This window comes from Danio aesculapii, chromosome 7, assembly GCF_903798145.1.
Source record: "Danio aesculapii chromosome 7, fDanAes4.1, whole genome shotgun sequence".
Classification (NCBI taxonomy): Eukaryota; Metazoa; Chordata; class Actinopteri; order Cypriniformes; family Danionidae; genus Danio; species Danio aesculapii.
The window spans coordinates 26,898,526-26,912,186 of record NC_079441.1 but is presented as its reverse complement, the minus strand read 5'-3'; the positions used below and the strand labels follow the sequence as shown (position 1 = coordinate 26,912,186).

General features: G+C 38.2%; 1 protein-coding gene across 3 annotated transcripts in view; it reads left to right on the top strand.

Annotated features, from left to right (window-relative positions):
* The window catches only part of dennd2b (DENN domain containing 2B), a 98,479-nt gene that overhangs the window by 66,574 nt on the left and 18,244 nt on the right, over positions 1-13,661 (top strand). For all 3 annotated transcript variants that reach the window (XM_056461475.1, XM_056461474.1, XM_056461476.1), the window contains exons 12-14: positions 6,567-6,644; positions 7,121-7,261; positions 9,227-9,375. In XM_056461475.1, coding sequence (XP_056317450.1) covers positions 6,567-6,644; positions 7,121-7,261; positions 9,227-9,375 — 368 coding nt within the window. The remainder of the gene's footprint in view (positions 1-6,566; positions 6,645-7,120; positions 7,262-9,226; positions 9,376-13,661) is intronic.

Genomic DNA, 13,661 nt, shown 5'->3' with positions numbered 1-13,661 from the left:
TGAAGGAAGCAGATCTCACGTAATGTTTGTGAGAAATACTGCAGTAAGAACTTTCCCAATGATTATTTGATGTATTTGTTGTGTAGTCAGTTCAAGCCTTTCTGAAACGATGAGTCACAATAATGTCGTTAATGTGAAAGGATACACATTACTATCCACTGCTGTATGATATCCATTATGTTAATGTACAAAATAAACCTGATTTAACATCCACAATTCGGGATCAAACTGTCTTTTTTTATAATTGTTCTGACATGCGGCTGTGGTGATAAAGACGGTAAAATCGCTGTAATTCATTACAAACATGCACTGTTTTAAAAACATTTTAAACTTGTAAAACTCATTCTTGATCACATTTGATGATGATTGATGATCACAGAGAGCTGAACAGATCTTTTAATACTTTGCGCACGTCCTGTCTTGCTAATATTATTATACACGTTACTTATTAGATATGTTAATACGTGACTGTTAATCAATTCAGTGGGTGGAGAAACCGCACTCATACGTCACGTTGCAGTGGGCCTCAAAATAGGAGAGATTTGGATCCTATTTTAACGTCAGGGAATTTAAATAAAGAGACTTATTGTCTTTATATCACCCCAATATGACTGTGAACACACTATAACTGCACACAGTTCTGTCTAAACAGCTTCCAAAAGATTATTTTCATCATAGGTACCCTTTAAAGTGCATGTTAGCTGTTAAGGGAACGAGCTAAAAGTAGAGAAATGTGTAATTGAGATGCTCTAGTAGCATATCTGCTTTATTAGACATGGCCTTTTGTTGTTCGCATTTAGATTTAGAGTGATTCGTTATCACTCGTGGGATTTCTTTAGCTTCAATTCTCTCTCGCCTCGTCTTTTTGAGCGTCTGAATGGCCCAGTGGAGAGAAGTGTTGACTGTGTTCCCTGCAGGGAGGAAGTCCAGGGGCTGGCATGAGGGCGGCATTCCTGAGGATTTGAACCCAGCTCCGCATGCTTGAATTAATCATCCATTTGTAAAAAGTCAGCAGAGGAGAATTGCATACCTAATATGGACAAGAGGAATGGGGGGATTCTTTGTGCCTGTGTGCTTTTGAGAGACACTAACCTGGTTGGACTCCTAGAAAATAGCCAGACTTTCAATTGTTTAGTGGATTGCATGTGACAACTCATTTGTTTTGTGGAACAGCACCTGTGCTGTGTTTACACTGGACCTTCTGTATCCATTTTGTAACGTGCATCCATTTTAGACTGCACTATTGCATGTGTTAAATTTCAGGTTATGAACTGAATGCCAAACGTACAGTTTATAAAATGTAGCGTGGGATGACAGTAGTTAAAAGAGGTAATTATTTTAATGATTCCGTCCCCACGTTTTGAAGAAAAGCTTTAAAAATCCATTTAAACAGCGTGAAACTATGGCTCTCATTTTAACTCACCTAAATCCCTTTGATGTGGCTTTTAAGTTTTAAGCTGCAATTTGGTGAGCAGCAAAACTGAGATCTCTCTCTCTCTCTCTCTCTCTCTCTCTCTCTCTCTCTCTCTCTCTCTTGTCTATTTTCTTTTTACTTCTCAAATTTTCAGTTTTAGTGATGCTTGCTAATGCTAAATAGATCATGCTACTGTACATAATTATTACACATATCACAATGTCTGTGTACAGAGACCAATGGCTTCAAAAAGCTTGTTGAAAAGAGGTCTAATTTTTAACACTTCTAACATTTTTGGTACAGCTTTTTTGAGAAGTAAATAAAACTTTTGTTGAGGATGGTAGAGGATATTTCTGTTTTTAAATAATTCAATTCAATTCAATTCAATTCACCTTTATTTGTATAGCGCTTATACAATTTAGATTGTGTCAAAGCAACTTCACATAAAAGGTCACAGTAAATAGGAACAGTGTAGTTCAGTTTGTAGTGTTTAAGTTCAGTTCAGTTTAGCTCAGTTCAGTGTGGTTTAATAATCACTACTGAGAGTCCAAATACTGAAGAGCAAATCCAACGATGCGCAGCTCTACAGATCCCGAACCATGCAAGCCAGTGGCGACAGCGGAGAGGGAAAAAAAACTTCACTAAAGGCGGAAGTGAAGAAAAAAAACCTTGAGAGAAACCAGGCTCAGTTGGGCACAACCATTTTAATTTCTCCGCTGGCCAAACGTCTTGTGCAGAGCTGCAGTCTCAGTGGCGGAGGCTGGAAGCTGGCCTCAGCGAAGACTCGTCTGTCTCTGGAGCGTCACAGGAATCAGTCTCATGTTCTCCACTCTTCCATGACCATCACAGTAGCTGCTCAGGATTCGGCCAGGTCCAGGATATAAAACACCTTGGGATCATCTCGTCGTTGGTCTTGGATCGAATCAGTGACTCTGCATAGTCTGAGGGCCTCGGGAAGAGTATCCCCAGGTGGAAATGGAGAATAAAGAAAATAATTAGCGTAGCTGATGAAATAAATGTTGCTCTTTTTAACTTTGTATTCATCAAATAATCTTGTTGAATTTTTATATTTACTTAGTAAATTTAGACAGTAGGACAGGGACATTTCCAATGAAACTAGCAATAAAACTCAATAAAATCTCAATATTCATTCATTTATTTTCTTTTAGGCTTAGTCCCTTTATTAATCAGGGGTCGCCACAGCGGAATGAAACGCCAACTTATCCAGCATATGTTTTATGTTTTATGCCACCGTGTCGCCCCAAAATCTCAATATTAAGAAAAATATTTAATGAAGTTCTTAACATAAGTTTGGAAGGAGTTTTTGTTCAGTTGACTTTTTTCCGGCATCCCTCCACCTCCCCATCTCCTCTGTTTTTTTATTTTCAAAATGTTTAAAAAAGTCAAGTCAAGCCTCGAGGCTCCTCCAAGGATTTCCCTCAAGAGCTCTCCTCAAGAGTTGATAGCTCGGGCCCCTTGCTTTAGGACAGCAACGCCAAAATCGTTTACCATGTTGACGTAATTGATCGAGCAGGTGAACTCATAAATTTACAAATAATAAATGTTCCTTAATGGAATTTACCCATAAATGTAAATTCAACCAATATGTACCCGCCCATGAATGTTTCTTAAAAAGATTCACCCAAAAATGTAAATTCAGCCGATATTTAATCTCACTGGCATTGTGCTAAAGTCCCTTTTTTGAGAGCAAAATGAGAAATTAGAAAAGAAGAGAAAAAATATATCATGCTTGCATTTGTCTGTAAAATTGTAGTGAATAGTGTCCAGCATTGTGCAACACATCCTATCCTGTTTTGGGGATGTACCATATGGCGTAGTAAAAAAAATTAAATGCATTATTTAATGAATATTTCCACCTTTTTGTCTATGCACAACACTGCACCATTATGAGACGTCATTGGAACTCATATAATTCTGAAAAAAGCAGTCAAGTTTTGATAACAGTCAACTGTTTTAATAAATCAACATCATCAAAACATGAAAAATCAATGCCTGGAAATTAACTAAAAATAAATTAATTTGGGGCGTCACGGTGGCTCAGTGGTTAGCACTGTCGCCTCACAGCAAGAAGGAAGCTGGTTCGAGCCCCAGCTGGGCCAGTTGGCATTGGAGTTTGCATGTTCACCCCATGTTCGCAAGTGCTCCTGTTTCCCCCACTGTCCAAAGACATGCACTATAGGTAAATTGAATAAACTAAATTGGCCGCAGTGTATGTGTGTGAATGTGAGAGTGTATGGTTGTTTCCCAGTGCTGGTTTACGGCTGGTAGGGGATCCGCTGTCCAAAACATATGCTGGACAAGTTGGCGGTCCATTCTGCTGTGGCGACCCCTGATAAATAAAGGGACTAATCTGAAGGAAAATGAATGAATGAATGAATGAATAAATGAAAAATAACATTGCTTGTGTTTTCCACTAATGAATGTTGTATTAACAGTTATGAAGGTGTTGTGACAAAAACGGCAAGTGTATTCACCTTAGTGAACAGAATCATCTTAGTAATTCAGAACAGAATAATATGTCTGCTTTTTCTGAGACTGCATTGCACAATTTTTGTTTAAAATATATTCTACTTTGTTTTTATTTTATTATATTTTATTTTGTTTACAAACCGTATTGCATACCAACAGAATGCTGGGAATATATAGCACATGTTGCATGAGTCCATTTTGTGATGCATTTGTGTTTGCTGCTCACTCTGAATATATGAACAACCACAAAAGGGATTTTTTTTTCATTTCCTCTTTTGTGGTGTGAAACAGAAAGAAGAGCACACAGCTGCAGAATAGCTCCAGAGTGTTTACATGATGACTCATTTTTCATTTTTGTTTGAACTGTCACTTTATGCACCAATTAAGCCCCATCAGAATGATTTCTGAAGGATTATGTGACGCTGGAGTAATGGCTGCTGATAAATGTAGCTTTGCCATCACAGGAGTAAATAACAGCATTAAATTAGATTATTTAAATCACTTAACATAAAGGTAAAACTTTACCCGATGGTGGTGTTCATACAGTATGACTGTCATGACACCTTTGTAATCATGATATGACATGCCATGAATATGAAGGAGATTTTATGCATGCGATTTTCTCATTTATGTCATTTTAAATTGAAATGGGAGATTTTCTGAGATGCCTTTGTTATGACAACTTGACATAAACAAATATATCACAACCTGCCTTTGTCTTTGTCACTTGATATTACTAAAATATCATAACTTGTCATAAATCTGTCATAGCCATGATAGCCAAGATGCCATTATAACTGTCATGAATATTTTTTGATCATGCTTTCAATGGAACAAAATTAAATTGTCATTAAAAATTCTCATTAAAAGTGTTAATACTCTGTCAAGTACAGATATGGCCACTGAGAATGAGCATGACCACAGGCGATGCTGCAGTGTTGCGCGGTACTACACAAAATGGTACCAACACAAAAAAGACATGAATAGCAGGGGTCAGTTATGTAACATTTTTTAAATCAGTGTTTTATCTGTGTTTTTAATTTATCAGTGTTTTTAATCACAAAATAAATGTATTTATTTTAGGTTTCAAACACTGAAATACATATTAGACCCAGCAAAATAACCATTTACAGTTCATAAAAAACAGCGGTTGTCTGTGAAAATGGCAATAATTATATTAAACATAATCTGACAATGTGCTGTATTCACTACATACAGTATACACATTTATGTGCTGTGCGTAGTTGTACTTTTGAGCTAGATCTGTTCACACTGGAAATCTGATATTGGCCACATTTATAACAACAATGTGAACAGCTATGCAAAAAAATCATATCTGAGAAAAAAAAATCAGATTTGAGCACTAAGCCTTGCAGTGTAAACATAGCCATAGTGAACATACTGAACTAATATAGCAGCGCACACATGGAGAAGTGCAAAGGAAATTAAATAGGCTAATCATGATTGTCTCATCAATAGTATCAGCATCATGGATATTCATTCATTCAATTTCCTTTCGGCTTAGTCCCTTTATTAATCTGGGGTCACCACAGCGGAATGAACCGCCAACTTATCCAGCATACGTTTTACGCAGCTGATGCCCTTCCAGCTAGAACCCATTACTGGGAAACACCCATACACACTTATTCATACACATACACTACGGACAATTTAGCATACTCAATTCACCTGTACCACATGTCTTTGGACTTGTGGGGGAAACCGGAGCACCTGGAGGAAACCCACGCGGACACGGGGAGAACACACAAACTCCACACAGAAATGCCAACTGAACCAGCTGGGGCTCGAACCGGCGACCTTCTTGCTGTGAGGCGATTGTGCTACCCACTGCGCCACCATGCTGCCATCATAGACATGTAATGACATTTTAATGACAGTTGAGGTCAAGAAAAATAGGAATGATTCTGTAATAAAATTCATGACACAATTATAATAGCCTCACGACAGTCATGTTTATGACAGATTTATGACATCATGTTGTCTTGACAATGTCAAGTTTCAAGACAAAGACACTGACAGGTTTGTTGTCTTGGTAATGTCAAGTTGTTATAAAGATCTCAAAAAATGTCAGCTTTGTCATTTAAAAGGACAACTGAGCTAATGAAACATGATGATCGTTTCTATAAGCATGCATGAAATCTCATTCATCTGTGTATGTTATGTCATGATTATGAACATTTCTTAACTCTTATGACCACTCCCTTTCAAGTGAAGTGTTACCGACTTCTTCAAAATTATTATAAAGCTTTTGAACAGTAGTGTGACTTTGTCTACTAGGTGATAAAACATCAAATAATTCCAAATTCAAGTTATGCTAAGAGACCAAAGTCAGATCTAGTAATCAGAATATCTATTTGGCTATCGTCCACACAACCCCCCTAAGAACTGCATACAGTAGCATCACTATAAAAAACACTTGACTATATAGAAATAACCCAGCATTGTGGCGTCAACTTTTTGCACATGCAAGCACCACAGGAAAAACTCTGGTTTCTTCTCAATTTCACCTCTCACAGATGTAATTTAGTACCGTATACATCTTGCTGTAATCACCTGGACACTTTCATGTGCTGCGTAGCCTCCAGTTACTTCATGTGTGTGATTTAATTGCTTGTGTAATCTTTTCCCCCCGCACCTGCAGCCGAGTGGGAAAGGGCCTCGCCTTCCTGAAGTCTATTGTGTCATCAGTCGACTGGGCTGTTTCAACCTGTTTTCCAAGGTGAGCTCAGGCTTGCTCTCTCACACACATACACACAAACACACACCTCCGCATGGTCTCTCTGGCTGTCAGAAAAGGGCACAGCTGCAGCAAGGCTTGTGTTGGCATTGACCAACATCCAACTTAATACATCTGTCTTTCTCTATGACCTATTAAACCGCTATTATTTCCTTCACTTCCACCTTCTACTTTTGTTATCATAATATTCAGTGGAAATTGAAACGGCTAGTTTTCGTCACTCTTCTGAAATCTTGAAAAAACCTCATGTAGCAGATGAAAACCATGACTTGTTAGTGACAGGTCAGAATTCCAGAGACTTCCGCACTCATATATCTGAAGGGAAAGAAGAAACAGACCACATGAAATCCATCAGTTTTTTGTAATCTGTAAAGCCAGTAGCAGTGTCACAGTCTGCAAGTGATGGCTGCTGTTGTTTTTTTTTCTCCATCAGCTTATTCTGCTTTCGTTAATTACAGATTCTTGATGAAGTGGAGAGGAGGAGAGGGATCTCAGCTGCGCTGGTGTATCCTTTCATGAGGAGTGTGATGGAGTCGCCTTTCCCAGCACCAGGCAAAACCATAAAAGTCAAAACCTTCCTGCCTGGAGCAGGAAATGAGGTTAGCCTGCTGCAGATTAGTATGCATTTATTCAATGCTTAATGAAACAAATGTAATATTATATTATCTCAAGGGCTAGATGTGAGGCTACATGATATTAAAGGGATAGTTCACCCAAAAATGAGAATTACCTAATTATTTATTCTTCCTTGTGTGGTTTTAAACCTTTATTTTATTGAACACAAAAGAAGATATTTTGAAGAATGCTGATTGCTTGCAGGCGACACGTTGGCTCAATGGTTAGAACTGTCGCCTCACAGCAAAAAGGTCACTGGTTCGAGTCCTGGCTAGGTCAGTTGGCATTTCTGTGTGGAGTTTGCATGTTCTCCCTGTGTTTATGTGGGTTTCCTGCAGGTGCTCCGGTTTCCCCCACAATCCAAAGACATGCGCTAGAGATGAATTGAGTAAACTAAATGCAGTGTACAGTATGTATGAATGAGTGTGCTTGCACCTATCAACAAAACATTACTTTGGCAGTCAATGGGTGTCTTCAACCAGCATTTTTCAAAATATCTTCTGTTGTGTTGCAAACTGAAATAGGTTTTGAATAAAAGATGGGTGAGTAAATGATGGCAGAATATTCATTTTTGGGTGAACCTTGCCCTTAAAATGAACCTTTTTGGCCTCAACAGTAAAGATTCTTTGGTTATGCTTAATTTTATGTTGTCTGTGTAATTATATGTTTAAGGACTAATTGATTTTATTTAACAACATTCACTTGCAAGGGTTTGGTTTAGGGTTAGTTGCATGTAATTATATTTTATTTTCTGTTATTACTGTAGTAAGTACATGTGGAACAATGTTAAATAAGCTGCTACTATTTTTTTTTCTTCTTTTTACACCGTCAGACTATTCATTTATGTAGTTTACATAAAAGTCCTACTTTTTTGCATTTTCTGTGGTCTTAATAAAAATATAAAATTATTTAATTTAATGTATTTAATTACTTATTCATTTAAATTTGATCATTGTAAATAATAATAAAAGAAATTATAAATAATAATTATAGTAATTGAAACGAATGGTTGCTGACAATGGAGGTGAGGATCCACATGCAGTTATTTAATAATAAGAGTAGTCAGACAGGCAATGGTCAAAACAGGAGCAAAACAGACGCATAATTGTAATCCAGAATATGTGGTCAGGATACAGGCAAAAGGTCAGGCTAGGCGGCAAATAATCAAAACAGTTAAACAAAGCAAGGATCAAAACATGGCAAGACAAGCAAGAAAAAAGTATTTTGTAATGTTACACAGGATAAACCAAGACTCAACAGTATGTGTTGCAAAGAGAGGTGTTTTTATAGTCCAGGTAATGATTCACTGATGGATATCTGTATGTGTTTGTCAGTATCAGTGATCCGGACCAGGTGTGTGTAAACAGGTGAAATGGGATTTGTAGTTCTTTTGGTGCCAGATTTGTAGTTCTTCAGTGATCTGTATGGACTAGATTGCTGGTACAATAATAATAATAATAATTTCATTTTTATACATAATTATATAATTATTGTAATTCTTTACAAAGAATGGTCGCTGTTTTTCCTAGAAGATACAGAGTTCTTTATAATAATTATACAAGAAATAACCATAAATAACCACAAAACATTTTTGCTGGAAAATAAGAGCATAGTAAAATATACTTTCTTAATATCTGTCTCTGGTCGTGTTGAGCTTAATTTACACTATAAAAAAAGCTGGGTTCCACACAATCCCTTCATCTTGTCTCAATGCAAATCGCAAGTTAACCTAATGGTTTTTACAATTATAAGTTGATTGAACAAAAACAATTATGTTGTTTCTGATTAAACTCAATAACAGTGTTGTTTCGGTTCATTTTAAATGAGTAGTTTGAACAAGCAGCTGCCTGGATGGAAAAAATATTATGCAGTAGTAACAATTTCAATTTCCAACTTAAAAACATTCATACTGCTCCTCATTGTAATACACGGTGTTGTATTTCCCTCAGGTGATTGAGTTAAGGAGACCCATGGACTCTAGACTGGAGCACGTGGACTTTGAGAGTCTGTTCAACTGCCTGAGCGTACGACAGGTGGTTCGTGTTTTTGCCTCTTTGCTGCTGGAACGAAGGGTCATCTTTGTGGCTGACAAGCTGAGGTGAGACACTCTTGTGTGTTCGCTCGACTGTGAGTTCTCAAGCGACTGCAGCCTTTGAGCACATGAAAATGAACCGTCAAGTGTAGGCAGCATATCATCTCACAAAACGCACTCTTCATTCCCATGAGAAACGTCTTGCTTTTTCAGACCAAACATGGTCAAGCAGTCCTCCCAAAACGGAGCTGTGTTTCTAAGACAAGCTGACCACTGTGACAACAGCAGTCTGAGTGTGGCCTAACAGCAGATGTTCTCAATAACCTCTTTCTTCACTGATGTGCGATGTCACTTCCAGTTTTCCGTCTGTTCATTCAGAGCCCATAAAATAACATCTGCTACAAATGAAAGATTTTTATCTTTTTGGGTCACGCTTTTTCTCCTCGTTTTTGTTGTTGTAGTCTTTTTCTTTCAGACCTGTTTGTTTCTAATTCTCAAGTTAAAAGCACTACCATACAAGAGGACAAAGTTTAGGAAAACAAAATTCTGTATTTTTGTCTGTGACTATGGGGAATCTGAATGGAATACCAATCATAGTATTGGTCTGAATGTTCCAGCCAATCTGTCTTTGCTTATCCAGGCAGAAAATAGCTGCTTTCGGGCCCAGTTCAGTTGTGTCTGTCAGTGTCCAGCCAGTGCATCTGTTAAATAGCAGCTTTCCACTGCGGTTTTGGGTAAGGGTGACCCAACGGCTGCTCCGTGCAGGCCACTGCTAAATTCATCAGAGAAAGCATATTTGACCACACCCTCTAACACTGGGCTAACCTCCCAGGAGTCCCTGCTGATCTAAGTGAAGAAGTGGGTCAGGGCAGAGATGGGCTTTGGTTGTACTTGGTATGGTATGGTCCACCGGAGGGCTCATCTCCCCCGCCTCTGAGCCTTCGTGCTTGGTCACGGAAGCTTGTGGCCGGGCACGGGGGGTCATTAGGGAGTAGGTTATTTGTGAAAGCTTAATCTCCACAAATCATCAGCCAGTTTAAACAAACAGCAGCGGGGTATGTGGGGTGGGCAGTTACTGTGAAGGAAGGAATGCACTTCCTGTGTGACTGACTGCGCGTGTTTCTCTCCTCAAATTGGTGGCGATGTTGTCCCAGGGTGACAGATGTAGTTTAATTACAAATTTTGCTGGCACTTTGGATCAGAACAAGTCATTTTTGCAGAGTTTTTTTTACTTTATTTGTACTCTAAAATGAAATGTCTTCAATAGAAAATTAAAGAAATGTTTTTAGCTGAACTTTTAACGTTTTAACTGAACAGCAGCGGCACTTTGATGGTCTAAAAAGCATATACAGGTCAGTGTTTCCTCTAGGATTTCTTACAGCTGTGGCGGCAGAGTCTGTTGGGCCTTTTACACAGATCCACCAACTACCTGTGGCGTTATTTCAATAACAGATGTTGTGAGCGCAGTATTAGAAGTCGAGAGCGAATTCGTGTAATAAGAGCATACAAATGTCTTTGCTTGCGCGCCAATTTCCTCTGTTCGTGCACAAAACTTTTTGCACGTCCTCAAATATATGCTGCTCAAGTGCAGATTATGTTGTGAGCTCCCAAATAAACGCTGCTGAAGTGTGGTTTAGTGTATTTATGTAACAAGTATGTCTTCAACATTTATTAGATTTGCTAGGAATATTTATGAATTTCTCCAATAGACCTGCCGAGCGGCATTAATGCGTCCTGAAGTGAAGTGAAAAGGAAACCGTGTTCATCTAAACTGAAAGCTTCGCCGTGTTTGCTAGCGTCACGCATCACGCACCTGTCAGTCAGTCAGTCACCATGTCACCATAAAGGGTAAACAAATGACGCACAGCACTACTATGATTACAGAGAAGGTCGCGCTGTTATAATTCACTTACCTTTTAACACGTTTTGGTGAGATTATATCCCGCTATTAAAAAAACAACAACGACTGAATGTTTTGAATGAGAAGTAATGTAGCAGTGGCGGAGTGAATTTTGGTGTGACGCCCCGCCATGGAAGAATGAATGTAGCGGAAACCATGCAGGTGAAATAAAATGAAAACCAGTGGCTTGTTAGAATACACTGAATACACTGACAGCAAATAGTCCCGAACATGTTCATGACAGTTTGGAGCTCAAGCTTCCTGTTTTTGCACTTCTTAGTTTGAGCGCACAGTCTCAACTCTGAACTGGGCCATTGTTTAACAGTCAGAAAAGAAATAAAGGAGAGAGAACAAGAATGACAACAAATGACTAAAGCCAGCAGAAACAAAACAATAGACTTGTTGACAAGTGCATGTGTGAGTGGATTCCGTTTTTCAACTCTATTTAAAACCAATCTATTTTAAACAAGTAAGCAGGACATATTTATCAAATTTGCACTCATAACTTTAGGAGTGAAAAAGCACAGACACTGGACAGAGATCAATGTTTTTAGCGTGCTTGTCTTAAGCATTCATGCTTTCTATCAAATGTAGTGAAATGTGAAAAGCTGTTTTTATAATGGAACACTCAATGGGACACTCATTTATTCATTTATATGCTCATTGCTCATTAATTTTTAAGTCCCCTGAAGTTAAACAGTTCTGTTTTACAATTGTTAATGCATTATCCAGTATCTGGGTGTGGCGAGAGCACCTTTAGCTTAGCTTAGCATAAATCATTGAAATGGATTAGACCGTTAGCATCTTGCTCAGAATTTTTAAAAAGAGTTTAGGTAATTTTCAAGTTTTAAAGCTTGACTTTTCTGTAGTTGGATTGTGTACTGAGACTGACGGAAAATTAAAAGTTGCTACTTTCGTGCTATATGTCTTGGAATTATACTCTCATTCTAGTGTAATAATCAAGTAACTTTGCTACCGTACCATGTTTGCCGCTGGCACAATGATATTAAAGTGCTGCCGACAGACCCAGAGTTGGCTGAATGGATTCAAAAACAATGAAACTCAACTGTTTAACTCTAGGAAAGTTGTAAAATGAGCCTATTTTAAAAAAAGATAAGAACTATCAAAGACACCATTTTGAGAGAATGGCAGCTGATTCTCCGACATCCATCAGATATTTGGCATACTAAATATCTGGAGCTGTCGGTGATTCAAATCATGCCATGTGAAATGTGTTCTGATTGAAAATAACATCGGCGATCCCCTATAGCCAATGACAGAGCAGCATGGGTACGGGTTTCTGGGTAAGGCCAGCGGGAGGTTGGGGGAGAAGTTTAAGGTGCTTATTTTGGGCTTATTTAGACCCGAGAAATGGAGGAAAAACTAGTGTAAATGTGGCAGGAGCCGTGTCTGTTTGACATGTCATCTGAGCAATACCACAACCAGGTCTAAAAAGAAAAAGGTGAAGGAGAAATCGCTAATTCCCTTCAAAGGCCAGGTGAGCAAAATAAGTCAATTTTCTACCCCACTAAAGGCTCCTTTCTCATGATATAGTTAATAACAAAAGATATACTAATTGACCTCGTGTTGTTTTCATGTCACTTCTCGCGTGTGTTTGGTTGTGAGACGTAGTTTGCAGACTGAGACAAAGTTGTTGGTGATTTTTGCTATTGCAAAGTCATTCAGTGTGTAACCCCTGTCGCCGATCCATCTTGCAGTGTTAACACAGCAGCGAAACGCAACCCCAGATAGTCATGCAGTGTGAAAACATCTGTGACATGACTATTTTGAAAATGGTGCAGTCTAAACTCGGCATAAGGTTGCCTGATGTTTGCATTAAAACAAACAAGTGTAGCTTGTATTTTAGTTCTACTGAAATCAAACCAGTCTGTTTTTTGTGAAGTCAGACTAACATTTCTTTTGAAGCTTATTAATCTGGGATGTATTCATGTCAATTCAGTGTTTATAAATCAAGCGAGACAAAATAAGAGGCTTCAAAAACTTAAAGGAAAAGATTTAATAACATTTCAAACGAATATATTATTATGACAGCGATTCATTTTAATTTAGTCATAAATAAACTGAAATAATCTATCCGAAATGCTAAACAATTCAATTCTTTTTACCCCTCAATAGCATTTATTTTCAGAGTTCACCACTGTGAAGGTGAACATACTTGGTGTCATTGACCTAGCTGAAGTCATTGCCCTCCTCTTCTCTCATGGTACACATGTACTTTAGATCGCCTACTTAAAGATTAAAAACATTTAGTTTTTTCCGTAAATCTGAGAAACAAAAGTAGTATGTATCTCTGTTGTCACTAAGTACGCTTTTGAAATCCCGCTCTTTGTGAATGGGTTTGAATCACACCCATTATCATAATAGATAGAGCTCTGGTTACAACATATTATGCCGTTAAGCCAACTATTGACATTCCATGGGCTTGGCTCTC